Source organism: Larimichthys crocea, chromosome XIII (genome assembly GCF_000972845.2).
Source record: "Larimichthys crocea isolate SSNF chromosome XIII, L_crocea_2.0, whole genome shotgun sequence".
Classification (NCBI taxonomy): domain Eukaryota; kingdom Metazoa; phylum Chordata; class Actinopteri; family Sciaenidae; genus Larimichthys; species Larimichthys crocea.
Genome location: NC_040023.1, coordinates 10,534,888 through 10,559,048, shown reverse-complemented (window position 1 = coordinate 10,559,048; position 24,161 = coordinate 10,534,888). Strand labels below are relative to the sequence as shown.

The 24,161-nt window shown below is 37.8% G+C and overlaps 1 protein-coding gene and 1 long non-coding RNA gene across 3 annotated transcripts; one reads left to right on the top strand and one right to left on the bottom strand.

The window, feature by feature from the left end:
- Nucleotides 1-2,084: 2,084 nt before the first annotated feature.
- LOC104933397 (H-2 class I histocompatibility antigen, Q9 alpha chain) lies at nucleotides 2,085-17,053 on the bottom strand. Of its 2 annotated transcripts, none has more exons than XM_027286670.1 (8): nucleotides 16,867-17,053; nucleotides 9,599-9,865; nucleotides 5,612-5,890; nucleotides 4,831-5,127; nucleotides 4,137-4,229; nucleotides 3,806-3,823; nucleotides 3,601-3,672; nucleotides 2,085-3,246 (listed from the first exon to the last, which is right to left on the bottom strand). In XM_027286670.1, exons 1-7 carry the CDS (start codon nucleotides 16,922-16,924, stop codon nucleotides 3,626-3,628), a joined length of 1,059 nt encoding a protein of 352 aa, XP_027142471.1. In that variant the 5' UTR covers nucleotides 16,925-17,053; the 3' UTR covers nucleotides 2,085-3,246; nucleotides 3,601-3,625. The 2 variants fall into 2 exon arrangements, with proteins under 2 accessions (XP_027142471.1, XP_027142470.1); XM_027286669.1 differs by lacking the exon at nucleotides 9,599-9,865 and adding an exon at nucleotides 13,791-14,057 and having other exon boundaries at nucleotides 3,224-3,246.
- Nucleotides 17,054-22,478: 5,425 nt separating this feature from the next.
- LOC113747316 (uncharacterized) lies at nucleotides 22,479-23,466 on the top strand. The gene is made up of 2 exons (XR_003463555.1): nucleotides 22,479-22,527; nucleotides 23,367-23,466. It is a non-coding gene; the product is annotated as an uncharacterized LOC113747316 (long non-coding RNA).
- The last annotated feature ends 695 nt before the right edge of the window (nucleotides 23,467-24,161 follow it).

Sequence of the window (24,161 nt, the reverse complement as noted above, 5' to 3'; positions counted from 1 at the left end):
TATTAACTTCATGATATAAAGTCAATATGTGGAAAATGAAAAGATTCTGTTTTTTTTAAACTAGGCGATAAAGTGAAAATATGTTGACGTGAGTAATGTGTAAAACATTTATATTCAAGTTATCATGTCTGTCATTGTTTACTGTACCACATACTGTATATATATTATATAATATTAACCACATATAATATAGTTGTGTCATCACATTCTCAAAGTTAGGTAAATAAGTTTTTAAAATTCTATTTTAATTTTATATTGAGCTCTGGTTGAAACATAGGTAACACTGTATAATACAGCCCATGATTCACAATGTAGTTTGACTGAAGCAGGTGCATAAAATATTAAATTGTTCCTACTGGTACTTAAAATAGGTACCATGAATAAAGACTACAGGGAACAGGGGATTAATAATTGCATACTTTTGTAAATACTGAGTAACTATGTGGGAAACCAAATTATTGTGTTAACAGATATTCTGATATTCCAAACAGATATTCTGTAAATGTGTAATTCAAGTAAGCAGTGTAGGTTCAGGGTAAGAAACTCAAATGGGATTTGTCAGTCATTTATAAATTACCGCAATTTACTTATCGAGGACTCACAGGTTATCTCACTGCATCAGTAATTTAGCTGACTAGTTTATGGCCTGTGGACTACAGAACAATAAAAACAAATGTTCTTTGCTCGTGGCAGTCATGCATTATTTTGATAACAACACTATTATCCCAGTTGAACCTGCAGGTACCCAACATTTAATTATTTCTCCTGTCCTTTAAAAGTCTGAATTGTTAGTCCTTTATTCAGAATTCTCTTATTATGTTCACTGTACCAATGTTTAAGTACCAGTAGGATGACTGTAAATCATGGGCTGCATTATAAAGTGTTACTGGAACATTTCAGTTGCATCATCCAGTGTTATAAAATCAGTTTTTCTTGTTGTGTGTTCTGAAATGTGACCACAAACATACAGGATGTGCCAAACCTCCAGATCTAACCTGTTAGGTGACGTTTCTAAAGCTATCCAAGATTACTGACATCCGGTGTGACAGTCTTCTTACTAACATAACTATATCAATACTGAATAAAAATGGGTTTATTGCTTTATGTAAATCACTATGATCACTATTATTAAATAAATTCTTGTTTAAAATATCATAAAGGTTAGTAATGCAATACTTTCTGTCACATAAAGAATAAAGTACTACAGCGATAACAGCTGTGACATCATCTGTTTCCATGCAGAACTCAGCCACACAGGTTTTGCCCATGAAATATTTATTGGTCTTCACCATGAAGTATGTTAATCAACTTAATTTAATTAGGTCAGTTTAGATCAGTTTGTTTTGTCACAGTGATGTTAAACTTTGAATGTCACAGAAGGCTCACAGTTAAATATTACTTAAAATTTTAAGAATGTTTTTGGTCCATGTGACTTAAAAATACACACAAAATATTGTCACATGCTAAATAAAGAACTACATGATAGTATGTGAGTGCATCTCTTTAACTGTATTTATATACATTATGTCAGTATAACCAGTAGTTAAAAAAAAAGTAGTTGAGGAGCCACAGAACTGGAATATTTCTTCACAGCTGTTACGTCAGCAGTTGCCAGGCAGATTTCAGTGCAACAGGTTTTTTAGGGGAATACCAACTCACCACTGAGTCTGGATATGTGCAACATGAAGAACTGAGTGAATCTCTCATACAGAGATATATAAAACACACACACGTAAAAAAGTTTTTACGTAACTGTTTTTTTCCTCTCTATTTTTCATTAATTGGCCTAAATGTTCCTGATGAAAGAAATAGAATATTTTCAGACCTAAACAGATAGCAGCAATCATATTAGAGAGAAAGCGTTTGACAAAAAGGTCTCAAACATAATTTTCTTGTCATGTGAAAAAATCAGTTTCAGTTATTTCATTTTATATTATGTTCTACACACACTTCAGTTTAGCATCTACAGGATAAAGCTGCATTAATTCAATCTCTGTGACAACAGAGACGACTAAGGTAATATTCACATAATGGTAGCTACAGTCACAGATGTGTAAGCACATAAGTGGAACCACAAAAAGACAGAAAGTTGGAACATTGGGTACTTTATTGAAATCAAACCAGTACAAAAGGAATGAAAAAGCAGAGTGACTTCATCTGTTTGACCCAACAAGAGAAGTGATTTGAAGCTTTGCTGTTTAATTTGTTTGTGGTTACAAATCTAAAAAAGAAAAACGTCTTTGTCCTGACATACCAGCATGAAATATTTTCAAGAAGATTTCTATGAGTGTGATGACAAACTTAAAACATCCCACAGCCATTATTATCTCAGCTAAAATATGTTTCAACACAAATTAAAATAGAGATATTATAAAAACACACTCTTGATTAATTCAGAAAAACCTCAAAGACATAAATTAATTTTCCCTTCAGGTTATAATCAAAACAGAATCTTTGCACTTTTAAAGAAATATACAAGCAAACTATTTACACAACTGGAGAATAAATTTAGCATTGGAGTACAGTTCACACATGTACAGGCAATTTAGCATGTCCCATTTATGTGTCATGTGTTTGGATGCTGCTGACTGATTTACAGTTTCTCCTCCAGTGATCTGATACAACCAGAGAAACAAAGAATCATTTTCTCAGCAGAAAGTGTCAAAAACTCTCTACAGCTTGTCAAATATCTGTTATCTCAAAGTATATATCATCAAACTGCCAGACACTATGTATACTATACTATATATGTGAAAAATGTGAATGCACTTATGTGGATGTGTGTGTGCATGTGTGTGCATGTGTGTGTGTCAACATATGTATATTTACATCTGTATTACCAATACTGATTTTACCCGAAAACCCCAACACCAGATGATTGAACTGTAACTATGTTTAATATTTTTAGATGAATGCACAAATTTAACATCAATTATGTTTGTATGAAGCACTGTGATGTTTTCATTTCAGAAAATATGAATCCTCATTTGATTTATGCACATTTAAGCAAACATTTGATCATCAGGAAATTTGTCACCGTTTATGTTTGATAATGTTTATAAAATATTTGTCAACTTATTTTCCAGATTAGTTTTCTTTGTGCTCCAATCAATCAGCATCTATTACTAGATCCACAACCCTGATTCTATCAGTTCATGATATGATGATGAATAACCAATGAACTCCCAGTTTACAGAGAATGTGGTGGCACCGCTCCTTTTTCCAGTGCAGAATTTATTCATGAACCTAAAGAGACAAAACAAACATGATGAAACAAAAATGACTGTAGAGTTAAATTCCACAAAGCCACATTTAAGAGGAAATAAAACAAATATTTACTGACTCTGCCTCTTAAGTGCAGACGCTTGTTTTAAACTGGTTCAACACCATTTTAATAAATTGATGTTTTTCTAAAAGTTAATATTTTTCAATATTAGACTTTATCTGACCTGCTGATGTGAAGGTTTCTGAAAGCATCTGTGCCTTTCTCTTAATAATCTCACTTATAAATTCATATAAAACAGTTCTTCAGGTTATTTTACAGACAGTTTAAGACAACAACAGTTGTGACTAATTTATGTATTTTATGAAGCAACTCACTGTGTTCAGGATGGTTGTTTGTCATTTAGGCTTTTGGATTCAGTTCCTCCATGACCTCAGGGTTGCTGACAGCTGTAAGGTCAGAAACACATTGTTAGTCCACATCCTGCTCTGAACTGATACTGAGTTCACAAACAGCAAAATCCAGAAAGTCTTTTTAATGTACAGAGTAGATTCAGGTACAGAATAATAAAGTTGTACTCACGAGATGGAGGGCGTTTGGCTGAAATAAAAAGAAAAGACAAATGATTGATGTTGTTATAGTTCAATAAGTCAGACTGTCACCTTCTTTGCAGTGATGAGCTCCTCCAGTTACTAAATGAATCTACTGTTTGTTTCCATCTTTCATTATTTCTTGTCCTTCCTCATCATGTTATAGTCATGACACTGTGGCTCTGAGCCTTACAGCACTTTCTGTAGTTTGAAACTGATTTTTGTCGTGCTGGGAATTAAAATCTGAACAAAAGCATCAACTCAAAGCTGAAAATCAAAATTCAGAAAAAAATAAACTATATATTTCTGTTTTGGTCTCTCACCTTTCTTCTGTTTATAAATGAAGAATCCAATCCCGGCAATGGCGAGAGCGAGAACAGCCACTGCAACAATGATGATGATCATCATGAGATTCTCTGTGGAGGAGAAAACAACAGAAACAGTCACAACCTGCACAGATGAAGCAGGTTAGAGGAGAAAAACATCCACAATCCTGTATACAGACACTATCTGTTTGTTTGTCTGCTGCTGTTCATTGAAATATTTATCTCTGCTTGTCTTTACATAATTACTGTGTCTGTGCTTCTTTATTCTTTTCTAGCCTTGTTGTCTTTGTTTAGCTGTTTGTCTGTGTTGGTTTCTGTCCCATATGGCTTCTGGTACAATGAGAGCTTCTGACAATCATCACTCCTTTTGACTGGCAGCATACTTTATTATTTATTTATATATATGACTGATTTTACTAATAGATGTGTATTAATCAACTAATTCTGTTCGTCTTCTAAAACTGACTAGTAGTCAGGTCAATTTTTAGGGATTTGCTGATACCCCTGTCAGGTCCACAGGGGGACATGAACACTTGTTTAATATTTGAAAAAAAAACCTTGAAATGATAAAATACCAGATGAAAGAAACTGACAACAAAACAATATCAAGACACAAAACTTCCCAACACATAAAAATACATTAAAGCAGGACTGTTCCAGTAAAATAAATGTGTCCTGATTCCAGTCTTACGTTCGTTGGTCAGGATCGCCTTTTTGTCCAGTCTGGTGACGATGTCTTTCTTCACACCAGCGAGCTGAAACACACAGTCGTACTTGCTCCAGTCTTCAGATGCGTCTGGTTTCAGGTCAATGCTCATCTGGAAGGTTCCATCATGGTTGGGGACGATCTCTCCGTGGTCCACGTTCTCATGAAGTTCCACTCCATCTTTTTTCCAGACGAGTGAGGCTCTGTCAGGGTAGAAACCTGTAGCATGGCAGGTGACTGGAGAGGAGGAAGTCTTCTGGAGGAGAGACACTGAGGGAAGCTCTGCAGACAGAGAGGAAGACAGATTATAGGTTATATATTATTATTGAATGTACTAGATTAATATTATCACTCCTGTTTTAATATGAAATGTTTTAGTAACACATAAGCTATATACATGTATACAATGCAAATAAACCTCAGTGAAATGTAACTGAGGAAAGAAGGGACAGATGAAGAGAGGTGAGGCTGATGAGAAAAGGAGGACAGTGAGTGTGAGACAGACAGTAAGAGACAGAGAGAAATGAAATGCAGCAGAAAATGAATCAATGAGTGTGAGAGAGAAAGTGAGAGAGAAAATGGGGGAGGCAGAGAGATGAAGAGAGGTGAGAGAGAACATGAGAGAAAGAGAAATGTGTGTAACCTGAGATGAAGTGAGTCTCTGTATGTTGGTGACATTTGTTGTAATGTTACTGTTGGTTAGAAGCAGAAGAGAAATATGAAGATTGTTGTGTCCATTAAACTACATCAGGTCATGTGATCCTACCTGTTCTCATCAGAGAGCTCCTCCCGTAGTTCACGTACTTCTTCACCCACTCAGGACAAAGCTGGGTGATGTAGTTTTTTTCCTTTGCTATCAGAGCTTTGTTCTGATCCCACTTGTTTTTGGTGATGACAGCCTGTTGTTTTGGAGCGATCCATGTCTCTGTCTTCAAATCAAATGATACGAAGTCTTCTCCATCATAACCATACTGCCAAAAACCAGTGACCTTACCAGTCTCATCATCCCACTCACAGCCGTACATTAACTGGAAAATGTGGACACCTGAGAGAGACAGAGACAGAGACTCCAGTAAACAGAGTGAGGTCACAGCACAGTCATCTCTCATCAGTTGATATCACATCTTCACCACAGAGACACACTGATCCACAGACACCAAATCAGAGGATCTACACCTCCTGCTGTGATTGGCTGGATGGAAGCCACTCACAGCCAATCATCATCAGGACAGTGTGGACGTCTTAGAGAGAGACAGAGAAGCAGAGACTGCTGGGAAACTGAGTGAGATCCTAACACAGTTCATGTCCTCTGTTTTGTCTGTTAGCACAGAGACACACTGACTCCACTGAGACCAGCAGTTTATCTCCACTGTTGAAGGTGGTGTGGCTTCATGTGAGCTGCAGGAACACACACAGAGGTGGAGTCCTGACTAGCAGACACAGATTAAACCTGATCGTGGACTGAACATTACACTGAGATCAGTGGATCAGTCCAACAATATCCTCTCCCTGTGAGAAACTGTCCTGAAGCTGCTCTAGAAGCTTCCACTGAAGGAGAGTTTAGTCCAGGATCAGTCACTAGACTCCACCTGCTCAGCCAGGACAGGGTGTGCTGTTCACCAGTGTGTTACTACAACTGGTCAGAATGAGGCAGAAACCATCAGGACCATTATGGGAGACTGGGAGGCAGTCTGTGTCCTGATTGGTCCATCCATCAGTCAATCATTCAATACAACCAACAGCTGTTTCCACCTGCAGATGTTGGCTTGATGCTGCTGATGGGATGGACCGACACACTGTGTCAGTACAGCAGAGTTAATCTAATCTAATCTGTACTTCTACTGTATGTAATGATTCTCTTCATTATCAATTATTCTGTGATTAATCCATTAAACATTTACTTCCTTTAAAAAAGTCAGAAAATTGTGAAAAATGTCCATCACAAGTTCCCAGAGCCAAAGGTGAAATCTTCAAATGTCTTCTTCTCTATGATGGGATGGACAGACTGTGTATCAGGACAGTGAGCTGAATATAATCTAATCTGTATTCTGCTACATATTTCAGGCTCAGACTAATTATTCTTGTCAGTATTGATTGTGTAATAACATTTTTCTATTAATCAATAAATCGTCTGAGCTGTAAAACGTCAATAAATAGTGAAAATGTCCATCACAAGTTCTCAGAGGCGAAGCTGAAATCTTCAGATTGTTTCTTTTGTCTGACAGACACTGAACAGTATTTAATTTATGACCATATGAATATCTGATTATCTGATTTGTATCAATGAATTTTCTGTTGATCAACACTTCAGCACTATATATGTTTATTATGTCATGAACACAGTGTGGTCAGGTGGAGTTAATCTGATCTAGTCTGTAGTTCTGCCAGTGTTTCCTCTGTGTTCATTCAGTGGCTGCTGAAATTTCACAACATCATTAATATAATAATAATATAAAGTTCATTATGAACTGAGTGGTTGCCTCAGCCTCATGATCTCCACAGTCCTGTTTGTATTTGTTGTGTTTCTCTCAGACTGACCTGAGAACAGACTACAGGGAGAGCATCAATGGCCTCACTGCTGAGCTCCACTACAGAAGAGCTCTGGAGACAGAAAAATCAAATGCTGCAGGCTGGATGGAGGCTGTGTCATCAAGTGTTCTGACTTGTCAATAAATAAAAGCTGTGGCTAAATTTCTGTGTGGCGACATTAAATTTTTAAAATATATTTTCTAGAGATAAATGTCAAAAGCTGTAAAAGCTTCTCACTCGCATGAATACAGGTCGACGTCGCATCGTCATGGACACGGACACAGCAGCACCTGCTGAGAAATGTCAGGGGAAACACTGTCTACTGTATATGTATGTTATGGGCCGACACACTGTGTCAGTACAGAGTTAATCTAATCTAATCTGTAGTTCTACTGTATATGTATGTTATGGATGGACACACTGTGTCAGTACAGAGTTAATCTAATCTAATCTGTAGTTCTACTGTATATGTATGTTATGGGATGGACACACTGTGTCAGTACAGAGTTAATCTAATCTAATCTGTACTTCTACTGTATATGTATGTTATGGGATGGACACACTGTGTCAGTGCAGCAGAGTCGTGCTGTTAAACTTTTGAAACCTCTGATCTGAATGAGACGTTCACCGTGTCGTCCTGTCAGCCCGGTTCATTAAAACATACTGCTGCTCCTCTCACATGTGGACCCAGCAGAAGCAGCCTGCGTCCCATTTACAGTCCTGCACCGCAGTTTAAGAAACCAGGCAGTAATGTTCCTCTATCAGCTGTGTGTTGTAAATCTGTTGTGATAAACTGGTTCCTGCAGTCCAGTTATTACAGACCAGCTCACTGTGGGCAGTTCAGTAGAGTTGTTCTGATCTAATCTAGTGGAGATAAATGTTCATAATCTCTGCTGGTTATTATGGGATGGACAGAAACACTGTATCAGTGCAGTACAGCAGCATCCAGTGGTCTCAGCCTCTGTAATGTTTCTGCTGAGTCTGACTGTGATTCAGACAAGAAAAGCCTCCATCAGACAGTTTAATCCACCAGAATAACAACACACAGGGGCGCCCCAAGGATGCGTGCTCAGCCCCTTACTGTTCACCCCTGCGACCCAAGACTGCTCACCAACACACAACACAAACCTCTTCGTCAAGTTTGCGGACGACACGCTGTGGTGGGGCTCATCAACAAAACGATGAGTCAACATTACCGTGCTGAGGTGAGCCGACTGGCCAAGTGGTGCAGAGACAACAATCTCTCTCTGAATGTGGAGAGACGAAGGAGATTGTTGCGACTTCCGAGAGCCCCACCCAGCACCACCCACTAACCATCAATGGTGCTGGCCATGGAGAGAGTGAGCAGCACCAGGTTCCTGGTGTGCTATCACTGAGGACCTTCTCTGGAGCAGCAACACCGCATCACTGACCAGAAAGCCCAGCAGCGCCTCTATTTCCTCCGAGGCTGAGAAGAGCCAGAGTCCAGTCCCCATCCTACAGACTTTCTACCGTGGAACCACCGAGAGCATCCTGACCAGCTGCACTCACTGTGTGGTACGGCAGCCGCACTTGATCTGCAAGAAGACCCTGCAGCGCATAGTGAGGCCAGCTGAGAGAATCATGGTGCCCCCCCCCCTCCCTCCAGGACATTACAGCACACGCCTGGCCCGCAAAGCAATCAGCATGTGGCGACCCCACCCCACCCCAACCACCACTTCTTCAGCCTCCTGCCTTCCGGGAGGAGAATGAGGGAGCCTCCGGGCGAGAACCAGCGACTGGAGAGACAGCTTCATGCCCAGGCATCAGGATGCTGAACTCCCTCCCAGTATGCCCCCCCTTTTCTTCTCCGCCCGCTGCCCCCACAACTCTGGACACTGTGACCCCCCCCCCCCCCCCCCCCCCAAAAGGGCACCAGCCACTTTACAGACTCAAAAATACTCTGCTTGTATATATTGTCTATATTTTATCTTTATTTTATTATTATATTTATTTCATATTTATTTCTTCTATTCTATTTTATTTTATTTTATTTTATATATATGTTTACATCTTTACGTTTGGACAGAGAGAAACGTAATTTCAATTCTGTGTATGTCTTGTACATTTGCAGTTCTGACAATAAAAACTTGAAACTTGAAACTTGAAACTTGAAACACCTGATGATGAAAGGTGTGTGTGTGTGTGTGTATGTGTGTGTGTGTGTGGTAACATGTTTACAGTAAACAGTGAAAAATAAACAAACCTCCAGTTTGGTTGAAGCGATTCTTTGCAATGTCAATGTTGCCTTTGAAGGTCTGCTGGTGACCCAAAGCTATCTGACTCTGCTGCTCCAGGTACTGTGGATTATCTTCTGTGACTTTGTTCATCCAGTCCTGTTTGGGTTCAACTTTCTTCGTGTTACTGTCATAGTAAATCATCTGCTCCTCATCAACCATCCCAGCAATTACAAACTCTGGGAAGTTTGAGACTCCAGAGGATCCAGTGTAGAAATACTTCATAGAGTGAGTGACTGTAAGAAAAAGTTAAAGTCATCATGTCAGTTTTTATTTGACACTTTTATAAATCACTGAACAAAGTTATTTTCCTGCACACAGACTCAAAAAGAACTACAGTACATTCAAAGCATCCTGATAATCTCTAAAACAAACACAAACATACATTTATAGATTTTGCTTCTTAAACTCTTTAATATTTCTGAATTGATTTATTCTGTGATAAAATATTAACAGAGTTCAATATTTACTTCCTGCAGTGATGTACCTGACTTCACTGATAGAAAACTGTTTGTAGAAACAAACATTATTTGTTCTCGTGCTGTCAGTGTGAAGTGAAACTTCAGTTTAGTTTCCAGTTAGTGGATTATTTATTCATTTATTGTTGGACTCTTCATCAGTCGCTCACACTCCTCATGACTGTTAGTTTGAAATGTGAAGTCACAAACCTCGGAACTAAATATATACGCTGCACGTATGCTGCAAGTAATTTTATTTGATATATTAAACAGATTCAAACCTTTTTATCTGATTATATTACTTATGGTTTCTATTTCATACTATAAATTATCATTTTAGAAATTCATTGATTTTTGTTGATGTTGTTGTCAGAGGGCTTGAACATTTCAAATATTTGTATTATTATTTTTTTTTTATATGTCATAAGAAATAAAAAAATCTAACTCAGTTCCCTCGTGTAACTCACTTATATCTTCATTTATTTATGTTACTGTGATAGGATGGGGACAGACTGTGTATCAGGACAGTGAGCTGACATATAATCTACTCTGTATCTGCTACTATTTCAGGCTCAGACTAATTATTCTTGTCATTATTGATTGTAATAACATTTTTCTATTAACAAAAACCGCTGAGCTGTAAAACGGCAATAAATAGTGGAAAATGTCCATCACAAGTTCTCAGAGGCGATTGAAATCTCAGATTGTTTCTTTTCTTGTCTGACAGACACTGAACAGTATTTAAGTTATGACCATATGAAAATCTGATTATCAGATTTGATATCATGAATTTTCTGTTGACAACACTTCAGCACATATATATTTATTATGTCAACACAGTGTGGTCAGGTGGAGTTTATCTGATCTAGTCTGTAGTTCTGCCAGTGTTTCCTCTGTATTCATCAGTGGCTGCTGAAATTTCACAAATCATTAATATAATAATAATATAAAGTTCATTATGAACTGAGTGGTTGCCTCAGCCTCGATCTCCACAGTCCTGTTTGTATTTGTTGTGTTTCTCTCAGACTGACCTGAGAACAGACACAGGGGAGACACAATGCCGCACTGCTGGAGCTCCACTACAGAAGAGCTCTGGAGACAGAAAAAATCAAACGCGCAGCTGGATAGGCTGAGTCATCAAGTGTTTCTGACTTGTCAATAAATAAAAGCTGTGGGCTAAATTCTGTGTGGCGACATTAAATTTTTAAAATATATTTTCATAGATAAAATGTCAAAACTGTAAAAAGCCTCACTCGCATGAATACGGGTCGACGTCGCATCGTCATGGACACGGACACAGCAGCACCTGCTGATGAAATGTCAGGGAAACACTGTCTACTGTATATGTATGTTAGTGGGAGACACACTGTGTCAGTGCAGAGTTAATCTAATCTAATCTGTAGTTCAACTGTATATGTAGGTTATGGGATGGACACACTGTGTCAGTACGAGTTTAATCTAATCTAATCTGTAGTTCTACTGTATATGTATGTTTATGGGAGGACACACTGTGTCAGTACAGAGTTAACTTAACAATCTGTACTTTCTACTTTTATGTATGTAGTTATGGGATGGACACACTGTGTCAGTGCAGCAGAGTCGTGCTGTTAAACTTTTGAAACCTCTGACTGAATGGAGACGTTCACCGTGTCGTCCTGTCACCCGGTTCAAAAACATACTGCTGCTCCTCTCACATGTGACCCAGCAGAAGCAGCCTGCGTCCCATTTACAGTCCTGCACCGCATTTTAAGAAAACCAGCAGTAATTTCACTTCTTCACCCACTCAGGACAAAGCTGGGTGATGTAGTTTTTTTCCTTTGCTATCAGAGCTTTGTTCTGATCCCACTTGTTTTTGGTGATGACAGCCTGTTGTTTTGGAGCGATCCATGTCTCTGTCTTCAAATCAAATGATACGAAGTCTTCTCCATCATAACCATACTGCCAAAAACCAGTGACCTTACCAGTCTCATCATCCCACTCACAGCCGTACATGAACTGGAAAATGTGGACACCTGAGAGAGACAGAGACAGAGACTCCAGTAAACAGAGTGAGGTCACAGCACAGTCATCTCTCATCAGTTGATATCACATCTTCACCACAGAGACACACTGATCCACAGACACCAAATCAGAGGATCTACACCTCCTGCTGTGATTGGCTGGATGGAAGCCACTCACAGCCAATCATCATCAGGACAGTGTGGACGTCTTAGAGAGAGACAGAGAAGCAGAGACTGCTGGGAAACTGAGTGAGATCCTAACACAGTTCATGTCCTCTGTTTTGTCTGTTAGCACAGAGACACACTGACTCCACTGAGACCAGCAGTTTATCTCCACTGTTGAAGGTGGTGTGGCTTCATGTGAGCTGCAGGAACACACACAGAGGTGGAGTCCTGACTAGCAGACACAGATTAAACCTGATCGTGGACTGAACATTACACTGAGATCAGTGGATCAGTCCAACAATATCCTCTCCCTGTGAGAAACTGTCCTGAAGCTGCTCTAGAAGCTTCCACTGAAGGAGAGTTCAGTCCAGGATCAGTCACTAGACTCCACCTGCTCAGCCAGGACAGTGTGTGCTGTTCACCAGTGTGTTACTACAACTGGTCAGAATGAGGCAGAAACCATCAGGACCATTATGGGAGACTGGGAGGCAGTCTGTGTCCTGATTGGTCCATCCATCAGTCAATCATTCAATACAACCAACAGCTGTTTCCACCTGCAGATGTTGGCTTGATGCTGCTGATGGGATGGACCGACACACTGTGTCAGTACAGCAGAGTTAATCTAATCTAATCTGTACTTCTACTGTATGTAATGATTCTCTTCATTATCAATTATTTGTGATTAATCCATTAAACATTTACTTCCTTTAAAAAAGTCAGAAAATTGTGAAAAATGTCCATCACAAGTTCTCAGAGCCAAAGGTGAAATCTTCAAATGTCTTCTTCTATATGATGTGTTACAGGGGTGCTGTTTTGGATGTGTATTTTGTTATTTAGTGTTAGACTTAGCTAGTGAGGTTTTTCTTTCTCGTTTTGGTTTTCTAGTTAGAGTATTATAGGCTCTGTTAGAGTTATCCTCCTCCTTTTGTTATATTTGTTTGTTCTTTTAACAGCACTCGCTCGCCCTTTGTTCCCTTTTGCCTCACCTCCTTTAGTTAAAAACAATTTGAAGTTTCATTTAATAAAATACTTTTGTTTATTAACCTTAAAATTTAATTTCATGTTACTGCTTTCATACCCTGAGATATGGTCGTAACAGATGGGATGGACAGACTGTGTATCAGGACAGTGAGCTGAATATAATCTAATCTGTATTCTGCTACATATTTCAGGCTCAGACTAATTATTCTTGTCATTATTGATTGTGTAATAACATTTTTCTATTAATCAATAAATCGTCTGAGCTGTAAAACGTCAATAAATAGTGAAAATATCCATCACAAGTTCTCAGAGGCGAAGCTGAAATCTTCAGATTGTTTCTTTTGTCACAGTAATCTATTTATAACAACATATAATATATCATACTTGATAAACTGATAATACAAGACTTAAATGATTATTTGATTGTCAATTGAGTTTCTGTATATATACCTATCTATAAATTTGTGTCTACAAGTGCTAACATTTGATGACTGATTCTCTATGAAAATGAAAATGTAAATAATATTTTATTTGTAAACAGTGAAAAATAAACAAACCTCCAGTTTGGTTGAAGCGATTCTTTAAAGTGACAATGCTGGAATTGAAGATCTGCTGGTCACCCAGAAACCTCACAGTGCTCCTGTCCAGGTACTGTGGATCATCTGCTGTGACTTTGTTCATCCAGTCCTGTTTGAGTTCAACTTTCTGGGTCTTACTGTCATAGTAAACCATCTCCTCCTCATCAACCAACCCAACAGCAACAAACTCTGGGAAGTTTGAGACTCCAGAGGATCCAGTGAAGAAATACTTCATAGAGTGAGTGACTGTAAGAAAAAGTTAAAGTCATCATGTCAGTTTTTATTTGACACTTTTATAAATCACTGAACAAAGTTATTTTCCTGCACACAGACTCAAAAAGAACTACAGTACATTCAAAACATCCTGATAATCTCTAAAACAAACACAAACATACATTTATAGATTTTGCTTCTTAAACTCTTTCATATTTCTGAATTGATTTATTCTGTGATAAAATATTAAAAGAGTTCAATATTTACTTCCTGCAGTGATGTACCTGACTTCACTGATAGAAAACAGTTTGTAGAAACAAACATTATTTGTTCTCGTGCTGTCAGTGTGAAGTGAAACTTCAGTTTAGTTTCCAGTTAGTGGATTATTTATTCATTTATTGTTGGACTCTTCATCAGTCGCTCACACTCCTCATGACTGTTAGTTTGAAATGTGAAGTCACAAACCTCTGAACAAAATATATACGCTGCACGTGACTCTAATTTTATTTGATGTATTAAACAGATTCAAACCTTTTTATCTGATTATATTACTTATGGTTTCTATTTCATACTATAAATTATCATTTTATATATTCAGAAAATCACTGATTTATTTTTTGTTGATGTTGTTGTCAGAGGGCTTGAACATTTCAAATATTTATATTATTTATTTATTTACAACCAACAAGAAATAAATAAATCTGACTCAGTTCCCTCGTGTAACTCACTTATATCTTTATTTATTTATGTTAATCTAAAAATTATATTAAAGTGTAACTCTCAATATATTTGATAAACAATTTGTGTAAAAACAAATCTTATGGATTTTATGAAAATCAGTGTAAAAAGTTAACAGACACAGTTCTGTAGTTAAGAAAGTTTTCTTAAGTAATATTGTTATCTCTTGTAATTTCCACTAAGTTCATATTAGTATCACATAAACTGCATACTCAATTTAAATTATTGATTCATACATATGTTTAATAATTATTTATTAATATCCTTTGTTAAATTCAAACATTTGAAGATGTTTATTGATTTTTATTCTTCATTCTTTAAGTTTAATCTGGATTTTTAAAGCCCCAACCCTTTGAATGATATACACTGCTGCCGATAAAGTTGGAATAAAATATTTTCACCTCTCATGAAATGATTGTGACAAAGTGATTATTCTTGATAGATAAAGTGTATATTCCTAAAACTTTATAGCTCAATCTCTTTTCCAAACATCCATCTGTATCTTATCCTCATCAGGGTCACAGTGGGGTTGGAGCCTATCCCAGCTGACACCCTGGACAAGTAGCCAGTTTATCAGGGCACATAGAGACAAACAGCCATTCACTCTACCAAACATATCACTGTGAAAATTAAACCACAATTAACCTGATGTGTATAAACATGAATAAAAAGAGGAAACATTGTATTTGATTATATTACTTCTCTTATGGTTTCTACCAACTTATCTTTCAACTTATGCTTCTTCTTCCTGAGGTTTTGAGTTAAAAGTTTTACTCTTTGTTGAAGAAACTTGCAGCTCTTCTTTTATACAGTTTCAAAGTGTTTCGCTCCTTTCTATTGCTGTTGTCATTTTTAAGGTATAAGGTAAGGGAAGTGTTTTTCTGAATACAACTAACAAAAAAATAAATATCTGACTCAGTTCCCTCGTGTAACTCCTTTATATGTTTTTTTATTTACGTAAATCTAATAATTCTATTAAAATGCAACTCTCAATATCTTTGATAAACATTTTGTGTAAAACCTAATCTTATAGATTTTATAAAAAAATGGCAGTAAAAAGTCACAGCTCTATGCTCAAGAAAGTTCTCTGAAGTAAAATGTTTATCTCCACATTAGTATCACTTATACTGTATACTTGATTAAAAGCAGATTTTTTTTTATTTATTAACTCTAATTAATGTTCTTTGTTTAGTTCCACCATGAACTGATGTTTATCCATTTTTATTCCTGATTCTTAAAGTTTATTCTGGATTTGTCTTTTCTGTGCTTCAGTTTCTTGTTCCTGACATATACAGCTGACATATACACACACACCAACACATCTGTAATAAGCTCATATCTGCAGATATATCAACAAACTGTTATTGTACACACAGTTAATGTAACTATCAGTGTGATGTGATCGGAGCAGACTAACAACACTCAGTATGAACAAACCACGTTAAAGCAGGTGAGTATTTAAATGAGCTGAGAAATGTATTAAAATGTTTTTAAATATTATATTATTTAAGAAAATATATAGAAGTCAAACAATAAACAACACAACAGAACTTAATATTCATGTTCAGCAGTTTGTCAGTGATGCTGTGTGTTAATTAAAATAATTCAGATTACATGGAGTGTAAACTTATGTTCATTATTTCTTATGAATGAAAAATAACTAATAAGGATATTTATATAATTTCTAAATTGACAAGTTCAATATAAATTAAGTTTTGAACAAGAAACAAAATGTTGATTCCTCTTTTTTATTGCTCGGAGTGTTAGACTGTTATTTTATATTGTTGCTGCCATTTCAGCACAAAGATCGATGTTTATCCTGATCACATAAATTAAAATAACGATCAAATAACAGAAGAGAAAAGACAGATACACGTTTAATAGACGCTTCATAAACTGATTTTCTTCTGTGAGTTGCACAAACAGGATTTACAGACTTTGAGTTTGTGGGTTTGTTACTTTTTTAAACATTTCTGATCATTTGCAAATATCGTGGAGTTAAACATCGAAGACTTTTGAACATTAAATTCATATTTCCAGTCTACGAAGACACGAAGCATTTTCTTATTTAACGATCATCAGACTTAAAATCATGTTAACTCACCTGCTGTCGCACCGAGTAGACCTGTTCCCAGAAGAACCAGGAACATGAAGGTCTTCATCTTGAAGATCTGCAGCTTCAACAAACTAATATATGTTTGTAATATATGTGAATATGTTTCTTTATTAAGAGGCACGGACGCTCAGACACCAGCTCGGTCCGCAGAGCTGGAAATGTGAAATGAGGTGAAGTCATGGAGCTGTTTTTATATCCCGAGTGACGTCACCATCCGTCTGAGCCAATAGGAATTTAATTTAACTTGTATCTTGGTAAAATAGACCCAGTGAGGTTGTGAACGAAAGTGAAAGTTAAGTGATCTTATTTTATCCTGCGTAAGAGGATGGAGAGACACGCGGGGCTTTATTCTCGCTGTCTGAACTTTGTTCACATATGAAAGGAGGATTCATCCTTCTGCTGCTCACATCTTATTTCATGTTTTGGACGTTCATGTGATGTCATGTGCAGACATGTATTCATGTTGTGGGAGGTCAGTGGTCAGTGTCAGCTACAGGTCAGATACTCTGGAGTTTGTGTGGCTGCAGTAGTCTGATATTGTTCCAAACAGTCCTGATCAGAATAACAAGTTAAAGTGTGGTTTCATTGATGTCATGCTGAGTTCATGTGGTGAGGAGCTCCTTCCAATGGTTCAAACCTGCAGCTGATGTGCAGCACTTCAGTTTGTCACTGTCAACTGTTATTATCTGTTATTTTAAACACATGTGTGTGCAGTCATAGCATGTGGTTATTAAAAGAGATGGAGGGGAACATCTTATATCCCATTTCATATCCAGTGAGGTTATTTATTTCTGTGTCAGTATGTTTCAGTCCAGGCTGACTCACTGGTCTTAGCACAAACTAGGCCCACTATCAGGACAGACGATATAATAAAACACAGGAGAGTTTCCATGAAACAAGATTTGACCTCAGTGTTTGACTCTGACATGAAAACAAGAAGCAAAGAAATGAAACCAGAGCAGAAAGAGTCAGAGAGCTTCTTCAGATCAAACATTACATCAGGTCAGCTCTGTCCTTCAGCCTAAACGCCTCTGAAGTGATTTGGAGCTGTGGACGCTGAAAACTGCCTGAACAAGAGAAATGTAACACCACTGTTGATGTTTGAACACCTGATGCTGTTTTTCATTCAGCTCTTGCTGTGTCACAGTTTGTACTCTTATGAACTTGAAGCTCTTTATTTAAAAAAAAAGTTCTATCATTTATGTTCACTTCCTCACTTTTTCATCTGAGACAGTATTATTTATGATTTGTACAAAAACAAAGCAGCATGTGTCACATCTTCAGGCTCTTCCTGCTCATCATTACCTGAGTTTATCACTGACTTTACCTTCACAGAGATGTCAGCAGTTTGTCAAAACATCATGATCAACATCAACTCTTAAATATTCCTCAAAATAATAAAATCAATAATAACAAAATGTATTTAGGGTCAAAGTTTCAGAAGCTCTTTATTTATTAATAAAAACATCTTCTGTACAAGCTGTAAGCATAAGAAATCTGACAAATAAATATGATCTACAATATAAAATTTAAGAAAGCTACAGATTAAACAACTATCTTTATCTTTATATATTATTAACACATGAAAACAAAATCCAGTTTATCACATAAACGACTAAAATCATCTAATGTCGTGTCAGTGAAACAAGAAAAACTCTCAAGATTTGGTGTCACCAGTTTCCAAACAGAGCAGAGTGGTTGTCAAAACAGCTCCTATATTTAAATATAATATATATAAATGTGTTTGCATGTGTGATCCTGAGCCTAATGCTAATTCAAGTAAGTAAGATTTATTGTACTGTACAGAATGTATAAATATGCACAATCTAACTCTATAGAAACATTTTTTTCTGGAGCTGCTTTTAACAATGTGTGTTGTTAATTTACATACCAATGTTAAGAAGAAACCATTGTTCTTTTCTTTCGGGGAGCGAGGCAGCAAGAATAACTAAAGGAAAACAACAACATGACAGAGATGAACAGATACAGTATGTGTCATTTTTATTGACAGTGTTCTTACCTTACTTGTTCTTGCAGAGAGCTCCTCCCATTGTCCACATACTTACATACAGTGCACTGCTGGGTGAGGAGCTGTGTGTCTAATGAGATGAAGTCTTACAGGCTCAGAGACAGAGACCGCAGTAAATCAAAGTGAGATCCCATCACAGTCAACTCATTATCAGCTGATATCACATCTTTACACTGATCCAAAGAAAGCTGAACAGATCTTCACCTGCTGCTGTTATTAGCTTAACTGACCTCTTCTCCATCTTATACATACACCACCTAAACTACCATGGACACCTGAGTTCTTTGTTTACAGCTGGATTTAAAGAATTCATCTTTTAAAGAGGATAAATAATGGCTCTCGTCTTTTTCACTAAATAATGTACACAAAAACTAAACTATTGCATGAAAAGAAAAAAATACAAAACATTCGTGAAACTTTTGAGAAGATTTGATGTTAGAGAGTAAAAATGAGTTGCACTGAATATTTAAAGCTCTACAGCTTTCAGTTTCAACTCAAAACCACGAGGAACGAGGAATCTGGGGTGTTAAAATCACTAAATGTTTCTCACAGAAGAATGAAGAATTAGGATTATTTCTCTTAATAAGAGAGTATAACTTTTTTGCACTGCATGAAAATAAATAGCACAGCTCTGGAAGAGTTCCTACTCTATGATGCACACACCATGAACTCCATCCAAACACTCTGAGATCACCGCCATTTTGTGTCCTCCCTTGTTGTTTCTCTCTCTGACAGGCAGTCGGTCACTGCAGGGCAAAATGTGTCAGCGTTTGCTTCCTAACACACAGACCTGATTACTTTACTTTACTTTACTTTACTTTACTTTACTTTACTTTACTTTAAGGGAAATGTACTATAGAGGATAAAAGAATAAAAGAAGATATGTTTTAATTTTGGACTCTTGTAAAACTATTTATTATCGGAAACAGGCAGAAGCGACACACCGAACCTTCCCAGAATGCAACGTGATTAACCTCTCCCTTTTGTGTTTCTGCCAAACCCCACTGCAGCTCTGCTCCTTACGCAGATCAACAAAGAGGCAACAGAAGTCTTATGTAGTGTTAGAGCTCCTCCACTGGAGAGAAACAGGACAATCCCTTCATGCTGTTTCTGGGAAACCACGTGATGACTCAGTTAGGTTTCATTTTCTAAGATCTGGCATGATTATGCAAATTTTGGCACACATGGCAGAGAGAAAGACAGTATCATATCTCATCTGTCACCGCCAGAGAATCGAAGCTTCTAGTCCTCTTTGTTGTGCCACATTCCCTGGGTGTTGATGAAAATATGTTCTACATAAAAATAATCATTCAGTTAAACGTCAGCAATGTTAGACTGAGGAGTCATAAATAAAGCATGTGCAGTTTTTTTAAACATATTAGGAAATGCACCAAAAATAAACCTTGTCCTGAATGGAAGTTACAGTTCATTGTTTCTGTATCTCTGTCCTCATCTGACCTCTGTTCTCACAGGCTCGATTCTTCTCCTGCAGCCTCACATGTCCACTCGCTTCTCACTAATCTCCTTTTTCTGAATTAAAGGAGGGACGCCGCACACAAACCTGTTGTGCATGAATGCTCTAACTAACTGTAGTTTGATAGTTGCAGGGCATTTTTTGCAGATGAACAGTGTGAGGAAGCAAAGAAAGGACATATACAGAGAGTAGAACGTGTCCAGACCACATCCTGGATGTTTGCTGCCTGTCAGAGGGCGCCATCTATGTGTAAAACTAGAGAACACCTCATTGTACAGTTCAAAGTACAACCCAGATTCAAACTAAACCCTCAAAACACTTTCCAGATACAAACTGATGCATATGGGTTTTTTTACAGTGTTGTTGGTAGATTCAGGTCCAAATCCAAAACAGTTTAGTGCAAAGTATGTGAATTATATTGCACTTTAAATATGCACAGTGACCTCGCTCTTCCCATTCGCTATTGGCTGATCTATGGCAGGTGACGTAGCCTATATGGTGGCAGCATTCGTCACAAACCACCTCCAACTTACCAGAGTGTGACCCGTAGTATGGACGTTAGCAGATGCCTGATTGTGTTTATAAAGGATAACGTCACAACACATGAACCACACAAACTTTTACAAACAGCTGTGAATGTACTTGGAGTGATTGTCATAGCTCCAGATGACTCTGTGTGTTTACAGCAGCTACTTGTGGCTGTCAGCTCTGCTGCTCTGAACTGCTGACACATAAAGCCTTCCAGTATACAGGACCAGAACAGGGCCAGAATACGACCACCAATACCAGCAGCGGCCAGTCTGGCAAAGAATACGGTGGCCTACCAAGGTCATTTTCTATCCAGGTTTGAGTCAGTTCAGTTAGCTACATGGCAGCTATCTTTCCATCAGGGCAGTGCATAAATCATATTATTTTAAACATTATTCCCTGTTTGTCTCAGAGGCTGTGCTTAAACCTGGTCCGGTCTCACTAGTTAGGCTAGAGCTGTCTGTGCATCAGGTAAATCACAGAGTAGAAGCTTAGCAGCCGGAGGGCATCAGAGAGAAAACGAGCAAATATGTTCTGTAAAAAACCTGATCCAGTTTCACCAAAATCTGTTAATGAAGTTATAAAGTTGTGCTTTCAGACAGAAATCATTGAAGCCCATATACGCATGTAGCAGCCCTCAAAATCACTCATTGACTATAACAAACACAATGAGTGTATAAATGGACAGAGCCTGAGTGACCTCACCAACAGGGTCACCATGTTGGCTGTTCTGCTTCTCCTCCTGGCTAACCTAAAATATCTGCAAAGACATGGATCATCAGCTGACCTGAGGTGGGCCGAATGACACCTGCATGTTTTATTAAGCCATCTGTAATGACTCCCACCTGTCAATCAAAGTGGCCACCCTGTATCTGCAACTTTAATATATTGTGAACAGGTGAGTTGTATATAAATTCACCCTCAGTACAGTTGTCATGAACGGGGAAATTAGCTACAGGGACCAAAACTGTTTTTTGTTACCAGCGGTAAACATGTTTATTTCTGCTGTGAAACATGGGGAATTATGGAGACTGACTCAACACTGGCTTAATTTACCAGCCTCAGAGAATCAGGAGGAAAGAGTTTCATTGGATGTACAATTATATATATATATATATAGATATATATATATAATATATATATATATATATATATAATATATATATAATATATATATATATATATATATAAATACAGGATGAGTATCAGCAACTTTTATTGTTATCAGAAAATTACTAAAAATGAAGAAGAAACAAGAATAACTTTTTGTCATTGTTGGACCAGATACTGGAGTACGGGTGACAGGTGGGAGAAACATTAACATGGTAACTAAGATTTTTAATATTATTACTATTGTGAACATGTGACACAGTTTAAAACATCTGGAAAACACCAGTCATATGTTGTGATGTTGACCTAATACGGACGTTTACTTTGAAAGGCAGCGGAAATGTGTGAAGTTGACTCGTACCTGAAAGTGAAAGTACGAAGTGTTGAAGGGGGAATTCAACGATCTGAACTCCAGCACAGCAAGACCACAGCAGAGAGACTTTACAACCATGACGGACCCTCCACGATAACAGACTGTCCCTGCTCGCAGCCTTCTGCTTCGTCAAAGGTAACAGAGGATTATTAATATTAATAATATCGGCTGTCACTCTCATCTCAAATACACCGAGTGCACACAGTGCAGCACGGATACGTGCGTGCGTGTGTGTGTGTGTGTGTGTGTGCGTGTGCGCGCGCCGCGTGTTGTGGTGTTCTCGTGTAAGTGAAGTAACACACACTTTAATTATGTTGTTTAATGTTTAATGTTAATTCATAATTGCAACATTTTAAAAAAAGATAATTTAAGCCCCTTTGGTATTAACATATATTATAATAGTGGATTATTATTTTTTTTTTAGAGAAATCCAACTACAGAAAAACATATTTACACTCACACGTCCTGCAACTTAACGGCACATTTCAGGGTTTAATGTTGATTCATCCTGAAGCATGTACGCCGAATTTAGCACAAGATCTATAAAGTATTAATTTTTTAAATTAATTTCATAGACCTCTTTTATAATCAACTTTAACTTAGATTACTTTAAATTACGGCTTATTTCTAAATGGAGTTCGGCCCTGTGAGGCGTTGCGCCTCTGGTGGCCCAGTGAAAGCGAAAGAGTAGGTCAGTGATAAAACGGAGACAGCTGAACTTCATATAACATAAATATACACAGAGAGAGAACAAAAGGGTTATTAGTTCTGAACAATGACAGAATATTTGTTAAAGTCTGACATGAGAGAGCCGAGAGTGAAGTGAAACAGAAAGGAGCAGTCAACCACGAATTTTTGGTTTTAGTTTTATTTCTGTCAGGTTTTAATTCTTGAAAGGCCGTATGATCGCACTATTATGCTTTTCTTTAACCATGTTTTTTTTAGTTATTATATGTTATATGTATTGTCTGAAGCCTACACAGCAGCTGTCCAGTGTTGGAGTGCTGGTTTGTGCAGGAGAAGGCGGGTCGAGGTGGAGGCTTAACTGCAGCTACAACCCAGGAGAAATCTCTGCTTACACAGAAAAGAGCCACACAGCCACAGTGCAGACACCCAGACAGCTCCATCTGACATCAGCCCTGACAGAGTCTACTTTATCACCGGTGAGTACAAACTGTCGCTGAGCAGGATGTGTAACGCATGTTTATTTGTGTATGTATGAGAGTGTCGGTGCATGTCTCTGTAACAGTTGCAGCTGCTGTTGGCCCGCTCTCTGCTGTTCACTGTGTGTGGATATCTGTCAGATTTAAGGGCTTAAGGTTCAGCTCATTGTCATTTAACGATACAGGGTTGTACAATGAGATGCAGTTGTAGCCCTCTCCACACTACATGCACAGAAAACCTATAAACAGATTTAAATTTTAAAACATTAAAAAACTAAATAATATTTATAATAAAGATACAGACAGAATATAATCATGACAGTGTATGCATTTACCCATCGCCTCCCTTTCCCCAGACCGGCTGGCACCTCTGTCACCGCTCTCTGAACCCTCCTAAAGGCTCCGTCAAGAGCCCCACTGTGAGATCAACCCCTTCCTGCCGCAGCCCTCCAGCCTCAAAGGGGTTGCTGCGCTCACAGACTCTGCTTTAAGCCCCATATATCTGCAAGCTGATTGGTTTTCAACTGCCCATCAGGGCCTCAACCAACAGCTGACCGTTTCCACTATAATGCGTGCTCCCACAGGAACCAAAGAGCAAAATGGTAA